The sequence below is a fragment of the Macadamia integrifolia genome, chromosome 13 (assembly GCF_013358625.1).
Source record: "Macadamia integrifolia cultivar HAES 741 chromosome 13, SCU_Mint_v3, whole genome shotgun sequence".
NCBI classification, from domain to species: domain Eukaryota; kingdom Viridiplantae; phylum Streptophyta; class Magnoliopsida; order Proteales; family Proteaceae; genus Macadamia; species Macadamia integrifolia.
In genome coordinates, this window is record NC_056569.1 from 13,429,767 (window position 1) to 13,448,747 (window position 18,981).

At 39.1% G+C, this 18,981-nt stretch overlaps 1 protein-coding gene across 1 annotated transcript in view; it reads right to left on the reverse strand.

The window, feature by feature from the left end:
* LOC122059030 (anoctamin-like protein Os01g0706700) overlaps nucleotides 1-17,400 on the reverse strand; it is a 23,887-nt gene extending 6,487 nt beyond the window's left edge. The window contains exons 1-15 of the mRNA XM_042621736.1: nucleotides 16,653-17,400; nucleotides 16,123-16,192; nucleotides 15,821-15,936; nucleotides 14,244-14,370; nucleotides 14,064-14,164; nucleotides 13,857-13,948; nucleotides 13,631-13,735; nucleotides 13,310-13,546; nucleotides 1,478-1,610; nucleotides 1,277-1,390; nucleotides 1,113-1,183; nucleotides 843-970; nucleotides 676-758; nucleotides 474-581; nucleotides 6-55 (exon numbers count right to left, since the gene is read on the reverse strand). Of these exons, the coding sequence (XP_042477670.1) occupies nucleotides 6-55; nucleotides 474-581; nucleotides 676-758; nucleotides 843-970; nucleotides 1,113-1,183; nucleotides 1,277-1,390; nucleotides 1,478-1,610; nucleotides 13,310-13,546; nucleotides 13,631-13,735; nucleotides 13,857-13,948; nucleotides 14,064-14,164; nucleotides 14,244-14,370; nucleotides 15,821-15,936; nucleotides 16,123-16,192; nucleotides 16,653-16,826 (1,709 nt within the window). The 5' untranslated portion in view covers nucleotides 16,827-17,400. The remainder of the gene's footprint in view (nucleotides 1-5; nucleotides 56-473; nucleotides 582-675; nucleotides 759-842; nucleotides 971-1,112; nucleotides 1,184-1,276; nucleotides 1,391-1,477; nucleotides 1,611-13,309; nucleotides 13,547-13,630; nucleotides 13,736-13,856; nucleotides 13,949-14,063; nucleotides 14,165-14,243; nucleotides 14,371-15,820; nucleotides 15,937-16,122; nucleotides 16,193-16,652) is intronic.
* Between the last annotated feature and the right edge of the window lie 1,581 nt (nucleotides 17,401-18,981).

An 18,981-nucleotide genomic window follows, 5' to 3' on the forward strand; every position in this document is an offset into this window, starting at 1 on the left:
CATACAAGCAAATGAGAAGCCCACAGTTGGTGCAGATTGACATAACTATAAGAAACTGAAGTCCCCACATAATCAATTAGATAGATGTTACAAGTAAGAGAGCACAATGCATGAAAAAAATGCCTAATGAATCTTCAGGAAAGTATCTATTGTGCACATTGGAAATTTCAAATTCTTTTAATGTTCCATTTCAACCAAATACGGCTATCATCTACCACGCTCCAGATCCTTGACTGGAAAAGAGGTGAGGTAGGGGTTGGGTGCGGAGAAGCTGTTTGTGATGCAAAAACTACACTCATTAGGCAGGAAAAGAATATTGCCAGCACACTTGCTCTTTAGATGATATCTAGAACTCAGTAAAATAGAGGTCTGACCGTTTCTTTTACAACATGAAACCCAGCAAGCATGGTAGATCCACAACGCACCTCCAATATTAACTACAAATGTTTCCAACTAGGATTGCATGTCCAAACCTGGAATATATTCAGCCAAGCTCCAATAGTTGCAGCAGGATGAGGAACAGGCCTCCTAAACATGACAAGCAGCTTCAGTGCATCTGCCCTGATCTCCATGATATTGTTCTGTACCACAAGATAAATACTTCAACATAACCATCATAAGAAAATACTGTGGTACCACCATAGATTAAAAATGAAAAATAAAAATTCTACTAACCAAGGCAGCAAAGGAAAATGCAAGGGGGAATGCACTAGCAAACATCATGATCATTCCAAACTGCAATGTCAACTCCAGAAAGTCTGCCATGGATGTCAGATTTCAAATCAGCCAGAGAAATCAGAGATTCCAAACAACCTGAAAGTTTCAAAATTTTGGTCCATTACCATCGAATAAACCATCTTCAATTTCTTCCCCAATGCTGGCAGAGTAAACAGGTTTTAGATACTCTTTTTCTACTCTAGAAGCCAGACGTATCTTTCCTGTTGATGATCCACTCTCGTGTTTTTTCTTGCTTTGTGACATAGGAGACAATCAAATGTGTTCTAGTAATTGATATGTAAGATAAACCCAATAGATTCTCCAATTCCCACAATGGAATCCTATCGCAAACATCAAGGAATGCTAACAAATTGGAAAAGCATTAAGGAGCTTACCGAACAGCTGTATATTTTCTATATTTGTATTTGAGGTATGGAACTGCATTCTCCAATAGATTTTGCAACACCTGTGGAAATGACATCCAATGTCAAAGGTATACTAAGCCAACAAGAGAAAAAAAAAATCAGAACACACAAGAAAACTTAGTCGTTTCCTTTACCTGAGAGACAATCAGACGTTGAATCAAGACTTGGCGGAGGGTCATGATGTTGCGGTGCAAAAGGGCATGATAAAACAGACCAATATATGATTGCATAAAATATAGACCAAAAACCTGGGAAGAGGAGGTAAAGTTTCACAATCAGGTACTGCACCCATTAAAAAGACACCCCAAATGAGTCATCCTCATTCATTATGTTACCTTGTAGACCAAGCTATCAGCCCTATATTCAGTGCTTTTGTTATTTTCATATTTAATGAGCTTCACTGAAACCTTGCCCCCAATCTTTGTGAAATACTGAATTGCAAAAAGATACAAAGCCGTAAGCCCAAACCTGAAAGACCAAAAAAAAAGTACATGAATGTCACCATAGAACTTTATGAAAAATCACCCAACAGCATAAACCAAAATAAACAGAAAAATTTCCACTACTGCAAGAAAAGAACAGAACCATTGGTTGCCCCATACAGCCTGATCATAAAAGGTTAAACTAAAGTGGCAATAACATTTAAATAGAGACTGGTATACACATGTAAACAGAACCAAAACTCCTCGTGAAATTCTTGCATGCATATAACCTCTTACAGTAAAATAGTTCTGATTCACTACAGAGAAACTAGATTAAATCATACAAGTAAAATCAGTGAAAAAATCATATCAACGTGTGTAAGCTTGGGAATAGCATCTGCAAAAATTTCATAATGAAAGCTTATAAAGTACAAAAGCAAATTCTACACTCCTGGAACGACAAGTCAAGCACATAAAAGTACAAAAGGCAGTTCTATATTTATGTAAAAACCATGTCAAAGGAGAATGAAGAAACAGATTGGCTTCTATTAGTTAGAGCATCAAAAGTTATCTGAACATACAGCTAGCTGGTAGGCAAAGTAGAACCCCTCCCCCACCCCCACCCCCACCCCCAAAAAAAATTTGACAAAGCATAAAATACCATTAGTGATGAAAAATCAAAACCTAAAACCAAAAGTACATCGTAATCAGTGATGATAAAACAAAAGACTGTGTTAGAAGTCATTGACATGAGAGGGAGAGGAGTTGTAAGTCGTAACTTGCTCCTTCATGCAAGTCACAACTCCCTTTCCAAGGGCTGTTTTGGTCTAATCCTTGTGGACTTAGGTACATTGTTTTTGTTTCCTTTCTTGAGACTTCTATTCCAAGTAGGATTGCTCTAATAGTTCTATATTTGAATGGAGTAGGGCAGTCCCAATCTAATCGATTGTGACTCCGCAGTTGTACCATCATCTCTCTCCTTCTCTTCTCTCTTTACAGACTGAAAGTGCATATCAGGGAGGTAATGCCAGAGACAGAAATGGTAGGACCGATCCCAGTATCCAGGAAGAAAATCCACTGTGAAGGAATATGATGTTTAAACATGATAAACATCAAATAGAGTAAGATAGCCAGCAGAAAAAGATGCCCCCACCCGCTCCCCCCCCCAAAAAAAAAAATCATTTCCCTAAGGCTCCGTTTGTTTCAAACTTAAAAAGTTTTACAGGATTTCTTAAAAACCAATAAAGAATTGCATAAGGATTAAGAAAGATTGGAGAATATTTTACTGAAATGCAATACAAGAAGTTGGAAAACAACTTCCATTTTACATTTCAGCATGTTGTTTTCCAAAAAAAGTAGCAATATCGTTATCACTGAGAGACTTGGCACCCATGGAGGAATCCACTCCCATCATATGGCTGGATTCTTTCCCTCATTCAACCATGTTAAACATGTTTCCTTGTCACTCCCACTAAATCAACTCAGCCTGATCCCAACTAGATGGGATTGGATACATGGATCTTCTTTCTCCAATCAGCTCTATTCAAAGGCATACGTGTTCCTAACCCTAAGCTATGCATGTATTTCCTCACCACTCTTGCCATGACACTAAATCAACTCAGACTTGACAGCCAGAACAAATTGCATAGAGTAGGAAAGTTACGCCATAAACTGGACATTGTCTGATTGACCGAGTGACCAAATAGAAAAATTGATCTACATTTTAAGATATTTTGACAAAAGAATAGTTTGACTGACCGGGTTATCTGAAGGACGAAAAGAAGTGTTTGGTCTACAGTGTTGGTTGCCTCGGCCTCCGAATCTACATTTTTACTAGATTCATATTTGTTCTATAGAACCTGCCATCAAATCATAGACATGCTGGCCCATCTAGCAGTGGGGACTGTGTGGACCAACAGTTGAACTTAATCAGGATTTTACAATCAGAAAATAACCTGCGTGCATTATAATATCCATTGCAATTGTCAGATCAGATGTTAGAATACTTGTCTCAGTTGGAGGTCCATGGACCATACCATGGGATCATGTCATGTACGGCTAAGTAGGAGATGGTTTAGTATATTTTCACTTTCTTGTCTCTTTAGTTTCCTGTTACGATTAGGATTTAGAATTCTAATCAGATTACGTTTATCCTCCTTTGCTCTGTTATGATCTTTTAGGCATTGAAGAGGTCGCCTATCTTCATCAACACTTTCAGATGAAGGACCTAGAAGTCCTCAAGTATTTTCTAGGAATTGAAGTTGATTGTAGCGAGAAAGGTATCAGTTTGTCTTAGAGAAAGTATGTTTGGATCCTCTCTCTGAAATAGGTAGGCTGGGTTGTAAACCTATTGACAACTCTATGGATCAAAATCTGAAACTTGGTGTGCATGATGGTGAAGGCTTTGAGGATAAACATCAACATAGAAGGCTTGTTGGGAAGCTACTTTATTTGATTCACTCGTCCAGATATTTCCTTTCCCGTTGGAGTCATTCATCAATTCATAAAGAATCATAAACGTGTTCATTGGGATGCTGCTTGTCATCTTTTGAGGCATCTTAAGAGTGCTCCTGGCAAAGGTCTTATTTACCATTGTCATAGTCGCACGGAGGTTGTTAGGGAATTTTGATGTTGATTCGGTTGGCATCGCCGATGATTGTCAATCCACCACTGGATATTATACTGAGTATAGAGCTATGACTCATATTATAGCTGAGTTGATGTGGTTGAAGTCTCAGATACAATAGTTGGGGCTCTCATTCCTCAACCAATGAAGATGCATTATGAAACTAAGCCACAATTTATATTGCTAGCAATCTAGCTTTTCATGAACGAACAAAGCATATTGAGGTTGATTGTCATTTTGTGATGTTCCCAGGTTGACATTGAGAGGGGGTGAATACCTCGCTACCACAAAATGGCCAAGAGTACCAAGATAGTGCACACCCATTCTGTCATCACCATGCACTTCAAAATATCCAAATAAATGCAATTACAATGGACAACCAATTTTAACGTGGCTTCGAGTGTCAGAGTAATGCTCAAAGGGGGCTCAACGTCTACTCAATCACTAGTGATTTTTAGTCACTACAATGACTCAAGAACAACTTATCCTGCTTCACACTTGCCTACACAAGTGGAAGAGTTACAACCACAAATGGTGAGTTCTAGCTGCAACGACAACTCAGGAGCACCCTCTCCTCCTTCAACCCTTGATGTTACAAGGGCGAGGACTACAATCCCAAACCCTAGACAAGCCCCACTTCCTTGGTTTACAATGTAAGAACATAAAATCAAATCCCCCCAATTACATTCAAGGTCTAAGTCTTTCACCAATAACCACAACCTAGAACAATAAAATTTGGGACTTGCGATGCGGATTACTTCAACCTATGTAATTCCATTGATGAATGCTTCCTCTGATGCATAGAATCAAACCAAATCCGCTACATGCATCAATGCAATCATCTCAAACATCAAAACCATTTCTACCACAAATGAGGGTTTTGCAAATTCAGATTGCCTCTCCCTATGCAATCCCACCATGTTTTGTCTCTCTGATGCGAAAATGGAAGCTTGAACGTGCAAGCTTTGTAACTCAGGAAGATTCGTTTCCTACTTTGCTAGCTAGTGGTCAAGTTAGTAGTTAGTAGTTAGTAGTTTCCTTTTTATATGTAAGGCAAAGGAATTAGAAGCTATTTCTTAGGTCACTTTAGGAAGTTAGAATCAGTCCATTAGTTTCCTTTTTTGTTGTCTTTGTGTCAAAGCAAAGTAAGGTTATTTAAAGCCCGCCAATTATAATAGAAAGACAGATTTTAGATAAACAAAAAAAGATGGTTTATGCTATTGTGCTGTGGGATGCAATTGGGTGAGATGCCCAAAACCTAACCTTCTTCTTCCCCCTTCTCAACCATCTATCAAATTCTCTTTTATTCTTTCTTATTTTCTGTTTTAGCCTTTGTGAGAGAGTGTTTTCAGAGTTGTTTGAAGACTTGAAGCTCTCTACACATGCTGATCAGAAGAAACACACACACAACCTATTGATTCTCAGTTATAAGGTTATCCTGAGAAGAATGTTCAGGTACATAACTTCCAGACCAGGTCTCTAATCACTGCCAGATTTTGAGGGTTTTTTGAGGACCATAGGAGGACCTCTTGATCCAAATTTGATGATCATTCGTCATTCCAACCCTAGTTCTTGAAGAATCACCAAAAGTTTCCTTTTTCTTGCAACCAGCACTTCTCTTAATCCATCCGACAGAATCTGCTCAAATTTTTATAGCTTGTTTCTTCATATAGGATCTCCAATCGATCCAAAATTCAGCTTCATCTGTGTTGTGGTTTGTGAGTAATCAACATCTTCTCTATTCATCCAGAATTTCAGATCCTGCCTGGGATTATGATCACTTGTAATTCTAGTCTTACATTACAGGGGGTAAGGCTGCGTTCATTTGCCCCTCCCAAACCCTGCAGTAGCGGGAGCCGCACTGGGTTGCTTTTTTTCTTTTTCTTTTTCTTTTTTTCATTTTTTTTTTTTTTTTTTTTTTAATTCTGCACCTGTACCTTCAATACGACAAATTTCACAGAATCAATTAATCTCAAATCTCCTTCATGTCCAATATAAGCAAAAGTAGAAATCCCCACATAATGCATGAACTTTAATTTCTTGAAATAGAAAGCTGGAATTTAGAACAAATGCATCTAAGATATTCCAATTTGCTAATCACAAGTTTGCTTCCAATAATATTAACGATTACTACTACCTCAGCACTTTCATGTGATATACCAGTGTCTTTATTAACTCCTAAACCAGTTTGACTTCAGAAATAGACCAACTCCACAAGCCATCGACATATGATAGTGAAGAATTAGGGAGAATGTGACTTGTGTCTGAGCTTGACACAAGCCTCTCTATTTCTAATGAAAATAAAACACTAAAGGGAAAGGGCTTAAGGGTCTATTTGGATAAAAGCCCTAAAACGCATCAACAAATAATTCATTATTACAACACTCCCCCTCAAGTTGTTGCATGGATATCACACATGCCCAACTTGCATATGATTAGAATAAAAACTTTACTACTAAGTCCCTTTGTAAGAATATCTGAATATCTACTAGCTGATCTTCACTTCTTACAGAATGCATATGAGGCTTTGCTCCAACTTCTCCTTGCTAAAATGCCTGTCAATCTAAATATATCTGGTGCAATCATGTTGAACCAAATTATGTGCAATGCTAGTAGCTGATTTATTGTCACAGTACATCAACATTGACAACTGAATAGACATTCCAAGATCCTGAAGGAGACCTTGTGGCCAAAGTAACACACAAATACCTTGCGCCATCGCTCGAAGCCTCGAAACTCGGATTTTACACTAGATCTAGCCATAATTGATTGTTTCTTGCTACGCCATGTAACCAGGTTGCCACCAAAATATGTATAGTAACCTGTAGTAAAACGACGATCATCTGGAGAACCAGCCCAATCGGCATTAGTATACGCCTCGACCCTCATGTGATCAGAAGTGGAGAATAAGATACCATTTTACCTGGGGCTGTCTTCAAGTGCTGAAGCATATGGAACACAACTTCTATATGAGAGTAAGGATCGTGCATATACTGACTCACCAAGCTAACTGCATGAGCTACTCTAGGCGAGTATGGGATAAATAGATGAGTCTTCCAACCAACCTTTGATATCGACCCTTATCAATCGGTTCACTCTCCATGCTTTTGAGATGGGAGTTTGCCTCAACAGGAGTATCTGAAGGCTTACACCCTAGCATGCCAGTCTCAGAAAGAAGATCTAAAGTATATTTCCACTGGGAGAGAACAATATCCGTAATAGACCATGCCACCTCAATCCCAAGAAAGTATTTCAGCTTCCTAAGGTCTTTAATCGCAAACTCCTAACCAAGATAATCCTTGAGCTTAGAGATCTCATCTGCAGCATTGTTAATAACAACAATATCGTCCACATACACAATCATAATAGTAACCTAGTCACCCACCCTTTTAATGAACAGGGTATGATCAACATTATTCTGAGTGAAGCCAACTACTATCATAGCCTTGTGGAACCGACCAAACCATGACCTAGGAGATTATTTAAAACCATAGAGAGCCCTTTTCAGTTTGCATAGCCTTGGGTTTCCGAATTTGATTAGTCTGGTGGAACATCCATATATACTTCCTATGTCAATTCACCATCAAGAAATGTGTTCTGGACATCTAGTTGTTGTAACTCCCAGCCAAGGTTCATTGCACAGGAGATAATAACTCTAACTGTACTCATCTTGGCAACAGGAGCAAAGGTCTCCTAGTAATCTATCCCATAGGTTAGAGTGAAACCGATGGCAACCAACCTTCTTTGTACCTGTCTATAGTCCCATCAACATTTTGTTACTGTAAACACCTATTTGCAGTCAACATGTCATTTTTGTAGTAGGAAAGTGACTAAGTCCCCTGTGCCATTCTTGTGAAGGGCCCTCATCTCCTCATTCATTGCGTCCTTCCATTTAGGATCTGCAATTGCCTCTTCCCAAGTCTGAGGAATAGAAACAGAAAACAAGGAAGAACAAAAGCACGATAGGAGGGAGACAGAGCATTATAGGACATAACATTGGATATGGGGCGTTGAGTACAAGTCCAATTACCTTTTCTATGGGCAATAGGAATATTAAGAGACTGATCGGAAGTAAGAGAGAAGAAAATACCTAGGAGAGTAGACTCAGGATTAGAGGGCAGTTGTGCAGTAGTGCTAATGTGAGTGGTGGTGTTAGTTCTCCTTAAAACACCTAAATTTTGCTGCAACATAGATGGCTCCCTCTGAATAGGAATTTATTCCCGCTAAACAGGAATCTCTTGACCAGTATTCTTATCTACTACATCCACATAAGTCATATTAGTACTGCCTCTCATCTACTGGAGAAAGTAAAGGACCATCAAATGAGGAACCAAGAGAACCTCTTCGCTGGCAAAAGACCCCCTGAAGATGTGAATAATATACCTCATTCTCACAGAAGATCACATCCATGGAAACAAAGAGGCGTCGAGAAAGAGGATGATAGCATATGTAGCCCTTCTGAGTGGGGGAATACCCAATGATGACACACATGAGACCCCTAGGGTCAAGCTTTCCTAGAACCTGATGATTGCGAACAATGCAGACTGAGCCAAACACCTTAGGAGGAGCAAAAAATGTATGCAAACCACATAATATGTCCACAGGACACCTGAACCCCAGCATGTGAGAGGGCATCTTATTAATAAGGTAAGCAGTTGTAAGGACAACCTCACTCCAATATAGGGAAAAAACCTACATTTCAAACATCAGAGAGCGAGCAACCTCCAACAAATGACGATTCTTAAGTTCTGCCACCCCATCCTGTTTCATGTTAACCACACAACTAGTCTGATGTATGATCCTATGGTCAATAAGATAAGACTAAAACAACCCATCCATATATTCCCTACCATTGTCAGTGCGCAAGATCTTGACCTTAGTGTCATACTAAGTTTGAATCATGCAATGGAACTCCTTGAAGCATTTAATAACTTCACTCTTATGATGCAATAAATAAACCCATGTAAGACGAGTATAAAAATTGATAAAAGCAACAAACCATCTATACACAGAGACAGACACATGGTGGGCTAGGCCCCAAACATCAGAATGAATTAAACCAAAAGGAACAATACTTTTATTTTAGAGATGGGATAAACATTCCAAGTTTGTTTTGCCAAAACACATGCATCACAATTAAACTGCTTCTAAGTACAATGTTTAACTAAAGCAAGAAATAATCTAGATAAAGTGCCCAATGGGGAGTGGCCTAAACAACAATGCCAACTAAGGAACTCAGTGAGTGCCAAATCTGAAGATGTATGAAGAGCCTGTGTAGGTCTATTGTCTAGGTAATAGAGACCACCACTCATTCTACCACTACCAATTGTTGCCCTTGTCACCAAGTCCTGAAACACACAATGAGTAGGAAAAAATGTAACTTAACAGTTCAAATCCTTAGTAATGCTACCAATGGACAAAAGATTAGTAGAAAATTGAGGAACATGTAAAACAGAAGAAAGGGATAATGAGGCTAAGCACTTAATGGAACCCAGTCCAGCAATAGGAGATAGAGAATCATCAGCCACTCGAACCATGGCTTTACCAAAGGATGAACAATATGTAGAAAAAAAAAAAAAAAAAAAAGTGGCGATTTGGTTATGTGATCTGTAGCCCTAGAGTCAATAATCCAATTTTGGGGATAAATTGATGCATCATGGCCACCAAAAACAATCCAAATCCTGACTGAGCAAATTGTGAGGTAATAGTGGTTGGTAGAGGAGGTAGTAGCAGCAAAGGAGGATCCCATATGAGTTAACATACGACCAGCATAACCATCTTGTCATTAGAGGAGGAGGAACTTGTGGGACCTAAGCAATCAGTGTTATCAGTAGTTTTAGACTAATTTGCTTGAGATTGAGAAGACTTTCCATGACTTGGGTTATGCCTAATCGTATTAGCAAGTCATCCATGGAGTTTCCAACATGTCTCCCTAGTGTGGCGCTCCCTACCACAATAGTCACACTTGAAAACAAGTCTATCAGTGGATGGAGGAGTAGTGGTCCTAGCACCAGAACCAATAGTTTGACCAATAGAACCCTGTACAGAAAGTAGGGCTAAAAGATCTTGAGAAACAGGATGGACCACCTCAGTGCAACGATTTTCTTCTAGAAGAATCAGAGAAAAGGCATGGTCAAGAATAGGGAAGGGATCACGATTAAGCACATTAGCCCTAATCTGGTCATATTCCACATTCAAACCTCCCAAAAAGTTATAGACACAGAGCATCTCCTCATGCTTCTTAAACTCTAAACGTTAGTGGCACAAAAAAGCTAATAGGTCTCATAATAATCAATCTCGTTCCACATTCCACACAATTCAGAATAATACTGAGACACTGTGAGATCCTTCTGATTAGCCCTATGAAGTTTCTTTCTCAATATTCAAAGCACTAGGCAATAACACCCACTGGAGAATACATTCCCTTCACAATTTTTTCCTAATAAGGGCAGTAGCATCAAGCAACAAATAACCCCTAGCAATAGATGGGGTTCACAATTTTCCAGATAAGGGCAGCAGTATCAAGCAACAAATAACACTTAGCAATAGATGGGGTCATAAAGTTGATAAGATAGGATATTACCATGTAATTGGCAATGTCCCATTTGTCCTGAGGGGCACCAACAGTAATAGGGCGAGCAGTAGTACCTGTAAGATAACCAGCATATCCATAGCCAGGAATCGACAAGTAGTAGGCGCGAGACCACATCAGATGTTTGCTCCCATCCAACTTGATGGAGCTAGTAGGGAAGGTAGGGTAATCACCATTGGAACCAAAATTTCCCCCCATCTAGTAAAACTGATGTGCCAGAGTCTTCATAATGTAGAACTCGAATCACAAGTGATCCTATGGAGCTGAATAGGAAGAAATTCGATAACTCACAAACCGTGGCTCAGATGGAGCTGAAACTTGGAGTAGATGAAGGTCCTATATGGGTCAACAAACCATCAAAAGATGAGACAATTCCTATGTCTGTTGGGAAGTAATGCTCGAAAAATGAAAAAGGAAACTTTATGGAAGTTCTCAGTAGCAGCTTCAAGCTGAAATTCCGATCTTCAAATAACTCTCAAACACCCTCTCACAAAGACTAAAATAGAAAACACAAAAGAAGAAAAGAGAAATTGATGGAGGGTTGAGAAGGGGGAAGAAGAAGGTTAGGTTTTGAGCATCTCACCCAACTACATCCCACAACAGCATAAACCATCTTTTTTGTGTTTGACTCAAATCTCCTTTTTTCATCATAATTGATGGGCTTTAAATAGCCTTACATTGCTTGGACACAAAGACATAACTAAAAAGGAAACTAATGGACTGGTTCTAACTTCCTAAATTGACTTAAGAAATAACTTCTAATTACATTGCCTCACATATAAAAAGAAAACTACTAACTTAACCACTAAGCCAGTTAAATACGAAACAAAATACTAACTAAAAAAGGAAACAAATCTACTTAAGTTACAAAGCTTGCTTGCCAAGATATAACATAAGAACTAATATCTAATATCCTAACATGTGCTGGCAGCATCTTTCCCAAGCCAATTGTCGATATTGGACCCTAAGGTACTGTTCACATGAACAGTACATGCGTGAACAATAACAACATATTGGCTGATCCAATTGGAGAAAATAAGGCTGGTTCGATGTATGAAACTGAACCAGATCTGAACCAGAATTAGGCCAGCATTGAACTCTTCTTTTAACAGCTCGATCTACATCACTTCAGATGCCATAAGTGCTGATCCCAATAACAATCATAAGAGAAAGAAATTGTCCAAATTTAGCCAAGCATAAGGAACTAGGTCTTCATCTGTCCAAATCTAGTCTGACATACGGATCTGGGCAAAATTTAAGGTTCCAAACAAGGAGAAGGGCCCCCGGTGGGAGAAACTCACCACCAAGGAGAGATCCCTAACGAAACCAAAAGAGAAGAGGGAGAAAACTCTCTAAAAGGAAAAAGAGGTGGGGGCGCTAGAGGAAGGCAGCGTGAGGGAGAAAAGCCCATGTGAGAGAGAGAGCCACGAGAGAGTGAGAGAAAGAGGGCCGCGGTGAGGAGATAGAGGCACGGGGTTAGGTCGGTGATGAGAGAACGCGAGAGAGAGAGTAACGGTGAGGGGGTGGCGCGCGGTGGTGGTGGCCTAGCGCAAGGCAGAAGGGGCGGTGATGGTGGGCGGTAGTGGTGGTAGGTTTAAGGTTAGGGTTTTTAGAAGGGAAGAAGAAGAGAAGGGTTTCCTCTCTAACCTGCTCTGATACCATGAAGAATTGGGGGGAATATGACTTGTGTCTGAACTTGACCTGCTCTATTTATAATGAAAATAAAACCCCAAAGGGCTTAAGTGTTCGTTTGGATAAAATCCCTAAAAACCATTAACAAATAATCCATTGTTACAACAGATAAGATACTCTTGCTTCCTAAGTGAGTTTTATTGGTTTGATAACTTTGACAGGCAACCAATACTCATCTGTCCAATTAATAAAATGAGAAGACTCCAGCTCCCATCATGAAACTAATCTTGATGTGAGTTGATGGATGCTTGAACTGATGTCTTGGTTCATACCATTTTAGTGCACAAATTTATATCATATTGTGAATCTCTTAATATAACCCTTGTCTTCTTCAAATTTTTTAATCTGTAGAAAAATGCTTACCCAATAGCAGGACCTTTTCTCACGAGTTATGATACTAAATCTTAAACAGGAGCCCCTAGGAAAAGTCCAAAGGAAGAAAAAAGAAAAAAATGACGAACATACATTCAAAATGAAAAAAAAAAAAAAAAATAGAAAAGAAAAATGAATATCAGAAAAATGATTCTAGATGGCACGTTAAAGAAATAGTAAAACATTCAGCCTAGAGCCATATCAGAGGAATCATTCCCACCCCCCCCCCCCCCCCCCAAAAAAAAAAAAAAAACTGATACTGCATCACAGATGGAATTATTGATCAAAGTCGGTGAACATCAATAATGACTTTGACAATTAGAGAGAGGAAAAATAGTTGCAGAAGACAAGTCCCAGTAGTTCCAAATGAAAGAATTACATGTAATCTTCAGATTATTAAATGGCACTGATGCTTAATAAAAAAACTTTTTACGGAGAAGCCAAATGCACTTGGATGTCTTACTTCATTACATTGGACCCAAGAGCTTCATATAGGTGAGCATAAGCAAGCTCAAATGGCAATTGGAGACAAATTATACTTGAGATAACAATTGCATCATTTCTGAATCTTAGAAGATGACCAAACCACTCCTCTCTTTGAAAAGCTTCTTTTTTGTTATTGGTCCCTGATTTCCTCATAAGCTCCACAGAGGACTGGACAGAACTCCTTTCCACTTCTACTAAATCAATTTTCTGCCATCTTAACAAGAATTTACAAGATATTAGCCTTTATTGATGAAAGTGTGACCCAACTGCTAGGAAATAGATGGTGACAATTAAATACCTGGCTAAAAGAGCAGAGTTCTTACGCTTCCAGAACTGTAAGAACAATACAGCCCATGATGTAATGCATATGAAGAAAAATGGAAGAACCAATAACTGCCATGATCTAGAGCAGATACAAATCAAGCACAACGGGTTAAGCAACACAAGGCATAACTGAATCTTCTAAAACAAATTTTACAGTATTCATAACAGCGTTTACAGGAACTGGTGGGGTTGAAGCCTACCCAAAATCAAACAACTGCAGAATGAGCCCAAACGCTGCTGGAAAGAAAATCCACCGTGCATACATTCCAAGGAAAGCAAAATATGTTGCAATCTACATGAAAGACAATGTATATCTTATTAACATGTCAAGACAACATGGTTTAAATAAAATAGGTTGAATAAACAGAACACTGAAAGAATAGTCCAGAACCATAAGTATGTTCAACCTTCGTCCCAAAATATGAGTAAATCTTATCAATCGGCTGACGTGTCAGGTATCTCCAGTTTAGTGCCCAATTCCTTAAGAGCTGCTTCCTATTTGCTTCATCTATAAATAAGAAACCATCATACTTTAGAAGCTGCAGCTTGTCACTGGTCATTTGTGGAGGACATATGAATGAGCATACCATGGAGAGGAAAAACCTGTTTGACAACACCTTCAGATTGCAACATTGTAAGTAGAGATTCCCCTGGTTTCCACCCAAATTCTTTTCCAGAAAAGTTTAGAGTAACAACTGCTTCCTTCCTGTTTACCTGCAAGTTTCAGGTTGACATTCAATCAATAACTAGGAAACTCCATTGTCAATGTATTTCCCAAACACATGCCTCAATTTTATCTAAATGAAAATTGTTTTCAGGTACATCTCCTATTTTCAGATATGGAGACCACTAATAGATTATTCTATCACCAACTTCTTCCTAGTTTATTCTCTCCTATTGAATGATTTCATGAACAAAGTTTTTGAGAAGATATATCATTCAGTACAAAACAAACCACATTGATGTGTTTTAAGTTTCGACTTTTTGAAGTTGCCATGTTGATACCTTTGAGGCTCTGACCAATGTGGGACCAAAAGAGGGAAAATCAAATTTGACTTCAACGAAAAGCTATAAAGAATGACAGAAAAGTTGGCGGTAGAGCCAGTTTCTCTAGCCTCTAAATGAAATAGTGATGCAGATCAAAGCTTAAAGAAGAGGACAAAATTAAGAGTCAGAAAATACTGTTCACGAAACATTGTTCACTCGAACAGTAATTTGGGTCCATATCTCCTATTTTAGTTCCCTTTTGTTAGGTTTGTTTGGAGATTTAGTTTCCTACTTGGTTCCTATATTGTTAGTCAAGTAGTTTCTACTTTTATGACTTAGGTTAGTTTCCTTTTTGTGTTCAGTTGTTAGTTTCTAATTTATTCTTACTTAGTTAGCAAATTAGACACAAATTATAAAGTCTTATTTCAGTCCATTAGTTTCCTTCTTTGTTATGTCTTTGTGTCCAAGCAATGTAAGGCTACTTAAAGCCCATCAATTATAATGAAAAGACAAATTTAAATTGAAAAAAAGGATGCCTTATGCTGTTGTGCTGTAGGATTCAATTGGGTGAGATGCCTAAACCAAAGGGGAGGGATGCCTAAACCACTAATTCTTCTTCCACCCTCCTCAACCCTCTATATGTTTCTCTTTTCTTCTTTATTCTAACTTGTGAGAGAGTGTTCTGAGAGCTATTACAAGATTGTTTGAGGACTTGAAGCCTTCCATGAATGCTGATCCGAGACACACAAACGCAACCTATTGCACAGAGCTTTCTCGGGGAAGAATGTTCGAGTGCATAACTTCCAGACTAGATCTCTGACCGCTTCAGGATTCTGAGGGTTTATTGAGGACCTTAGGAGGACCACTTGATCCAAATTTGAGGATCATCCGACACTTCCAACTCCAATTCTTGAAGAATCACCAAAAATTTCTTTTTTCTTGCAACCAGCAGATCTCTCAATCCGGCCAGCAGAATTTGTTCAGATTTTGATGGTTTGTTCCTTCATATAGGATCTCTGTTCAATCCAAAGTTCAGATCCATCTGAGTTGTGGTTTGTGAAATCTCATATTACTATCTATTCAACCAGATTTTTCAGATCCTGCCTGAGAGTAGGATCTCTTGTGATTCTAGTCTTACATTAAACGGACAAGAGCTGGTAAGTGTTGAAGGACTCACAATTCCATAAATAATGTGATGGAAGCAACAGAACCGCTCACACCAACTAAACAAAGAACCATCAGGCTGCCTCACAAATGCATCAACCTCATCCCATTCAAACTGTAATTCCATTCCTGAAACCAATACCAACAACAGTATGCTCATACCTCAGAATTAGAAGGTGAAAATTTGATAAATAAAACAAGTAAGAGAAAAACATCTTTTGCCAGCAATAATTGATAATCAAAAAAGATATTTTCATCCTTAAGGATGGCAAATAAGATAGTTTCAATACAATAACAAGGGAAACTGACAGTTACCAATTGAAGTAAGTTTTCGTATCTGCAACTCAGCTGCAGCCCTCCCCAATGTCTCCACAGGTGCTGCCAACTAAAGGGCCCCCAAAACCAACCACACCAAAAACAAAGACCATAAGTGGGCATTAAGTAAACCTGAAAACCAATTACACATAAGCCTTTACGGAATATGCCAGAAGAATGATTTTTCAATAGGTACCCATTAAACTCCATATCCTAAATCTTTGTTAAACAGTCAGAAACAACATATTTGTATGCAAAACACGTCAAGCTTTTCACAAAATTTATCTCTTTTTTTTTTCTTTCTAAAACAACCAGTAACTGTATGCTAAACTTGTAAACCACACCAACTAATGCACTGAACATGTTCTTGAATTCCCATAAACAGACTGATTTCGAAGATCTATGGAACAGAGACACCATTAAATCAAATGCAACGAAATTTTACAACAGATTTTTCTTCTCAGGAAATACCGATGCATTGTATGTCCCACATAAGAAAGCATTGCGTAAAAGGAATAATAGGATCAAACCTCAACAAATTCATCCGAAAGCCCAGTGACTTTCTCAACAACCAATCCCGCCGTCCGCAATTCAGATACCAGAAACTCAACGCAGTCACAGTTATCATCTCCTCCTTTAGAATTCCTCTTTGGGACCGCAATCGCAATCTCAAAACCTGTCTGTTCTTCAGAATGGGTATCCATCTCTATCACCACCAGCCTGAACGAAGTCCCCCCCGCCCCTCGGGCAGGTATCAAAATAGCTCAAATAGCCATGAGGGGTTTCTCAGTTTTGTAACTTCTGGAAAAGCCGTGAAGTGGGCTCTAGTCGGCTGGGAAGATAAGAACGAATAAAGATGGAGAGAAGACAAAGTGACAGCAAACAAAGCATGACTACAACAACAGAGAATGAGAGAAGGTCTGAGTAATCGAGGAACAGGGGAGGTGTTGCGGTTGAGAACTTGAGACACAGATGTTGCAGGAAGAAGGGGGACACGTGGGTGGTGACATTGGTGGGAAACGGCGGGTTCTTTGCCATTGCCATAGATGCAAAATGGGAGGAACGCTACCCGTCTGAGTGAGTTGCGGACTTTGAACGTAGCCGAGTACGGTTCTCTATTGTGGTTTTCCCTTTGGATTTATTTTCTTTCGAGGCGAGTGATCGACATGCACCATCTGCATTGGGCACTTGGCTAAGTATTCCTACGCTCAACAACTGTTGGACCCATTATTTTTCTGGAAGAAGATCATCTCCAACACCGTCAACTCTTTGAGGATTCACTCAAGGGTTGGAAGTACTTGAATTGAACATGCATCTCTAGGTATTTGTAGGTGTTAGGATGCATGATCAAGCCCTCTCAACCCTTGGATGGTCGTTGTAAGATCATTAGAGAATGTGATCGTTGGGGAATAACCAGATGTGATTTTTTTCAAATCAAATTTCATGGCACAGAATGACCTCATTGACCATTGTTCCAAATTGGAATAATTTTATGAAGTTGTCGGAAGTCTAAAAAATCAGATTCAAACATACTAGGGGGTCTTTGATTCGACTATCATGTTGGTCAATTTTTTAACTTTGGACATAATTCCTTGAGAAATTTTATGTGGGACAATTTTCTTGGCAAAATAATTTCATGATTAACCTAATTCTATGACTTGATTCTTCCTGGAAAACTACTTAGTTACCCTGAGTCTATTAGTTGGATTCATTTTGTTGAAAGTCTAAAACATCGGATTCAGACATATTAGGGGGTGTTTAATTCGATTATTCTATTGGCGCATGCATGTTTTAATTTTGGACATAAATCCTTTGAGAAATTTTCCGTGGAACAATTTTCTTGGCAAAATAACTTTATGATTAACCGGATTCTGTGACTTGATTTTTCTTGGAAAAACTATTTGGTTACCCTGAGTATGTTAGTTGGATTCATTTTGGATTTCCCAGAAAAAAAAAAATGATTGGTTCCAATGATTGGCTTTCATCTACATTTTAAAACTAAGCTGGAGATGTATATTTTTTAGAATTTTAATCAGGCAATTGTAGTCCATGAACAAAGGAACGATGGTTTAGGGGTGAAACAGGGTCATGTTTCTTAAAACCCCAACCCAACCCTAGGTCCCCAAAACTCAACCCAGGCCCAACCCTACCGGGCTCAAGGTTGGGCCGAGTTGACCCTGGTGAGTCCTGTATTTTTTTCCTACAAAGGGTCACAAATGTTAAGCCTATACTTATAGGGGGTGGGGAGATGTTAAGACTGGCTAGCCCTTGTTCAACTTGTATTAGATTTTGACGGAGGGGTGGTTGCCTTCGACCCACACTTTCCGTATTACTTGTGGGGAGATGACTATCACCACGTCGGACTTCATCCTATGCACTAGCTTAAGGTTTAGAGGGATGATGATCATTGGTTGCCCGAAGGGATGGGACCTTGTGAATAAGATAAACCATATGACAATGCTTATCGGGTAGTAGCCCGGCACCACCAGACTATTAGTGAGATGGTTTTGCAAGCAGTGGGAGAAGCCGACGAACAAGGTGACTGATGAGTCTCCCGCCTCCACACGAGATCAATTGGCACGGAGCTTCGTCATGTACATGTTAGTGAGCTCCCTCTTCAACAACAATAGGAATTCCATTAGCCTAGACTAGCCTAGAGGAGATTGCGGTGGTGAAGTACAGCGGGGGAGCGACTGTGTCACACCCTACCTCTATTAAGCTAAGGTATGCATCCTGGACATCCTTATTCAGTCAGCCTAAATCCACCAGGATCACAGATGCAATAACTTAATCCACAGATGCCACCAAAATCTTAACTAAACTTAGAGTACACATAAAATTTGTACATGATGCGGCAAA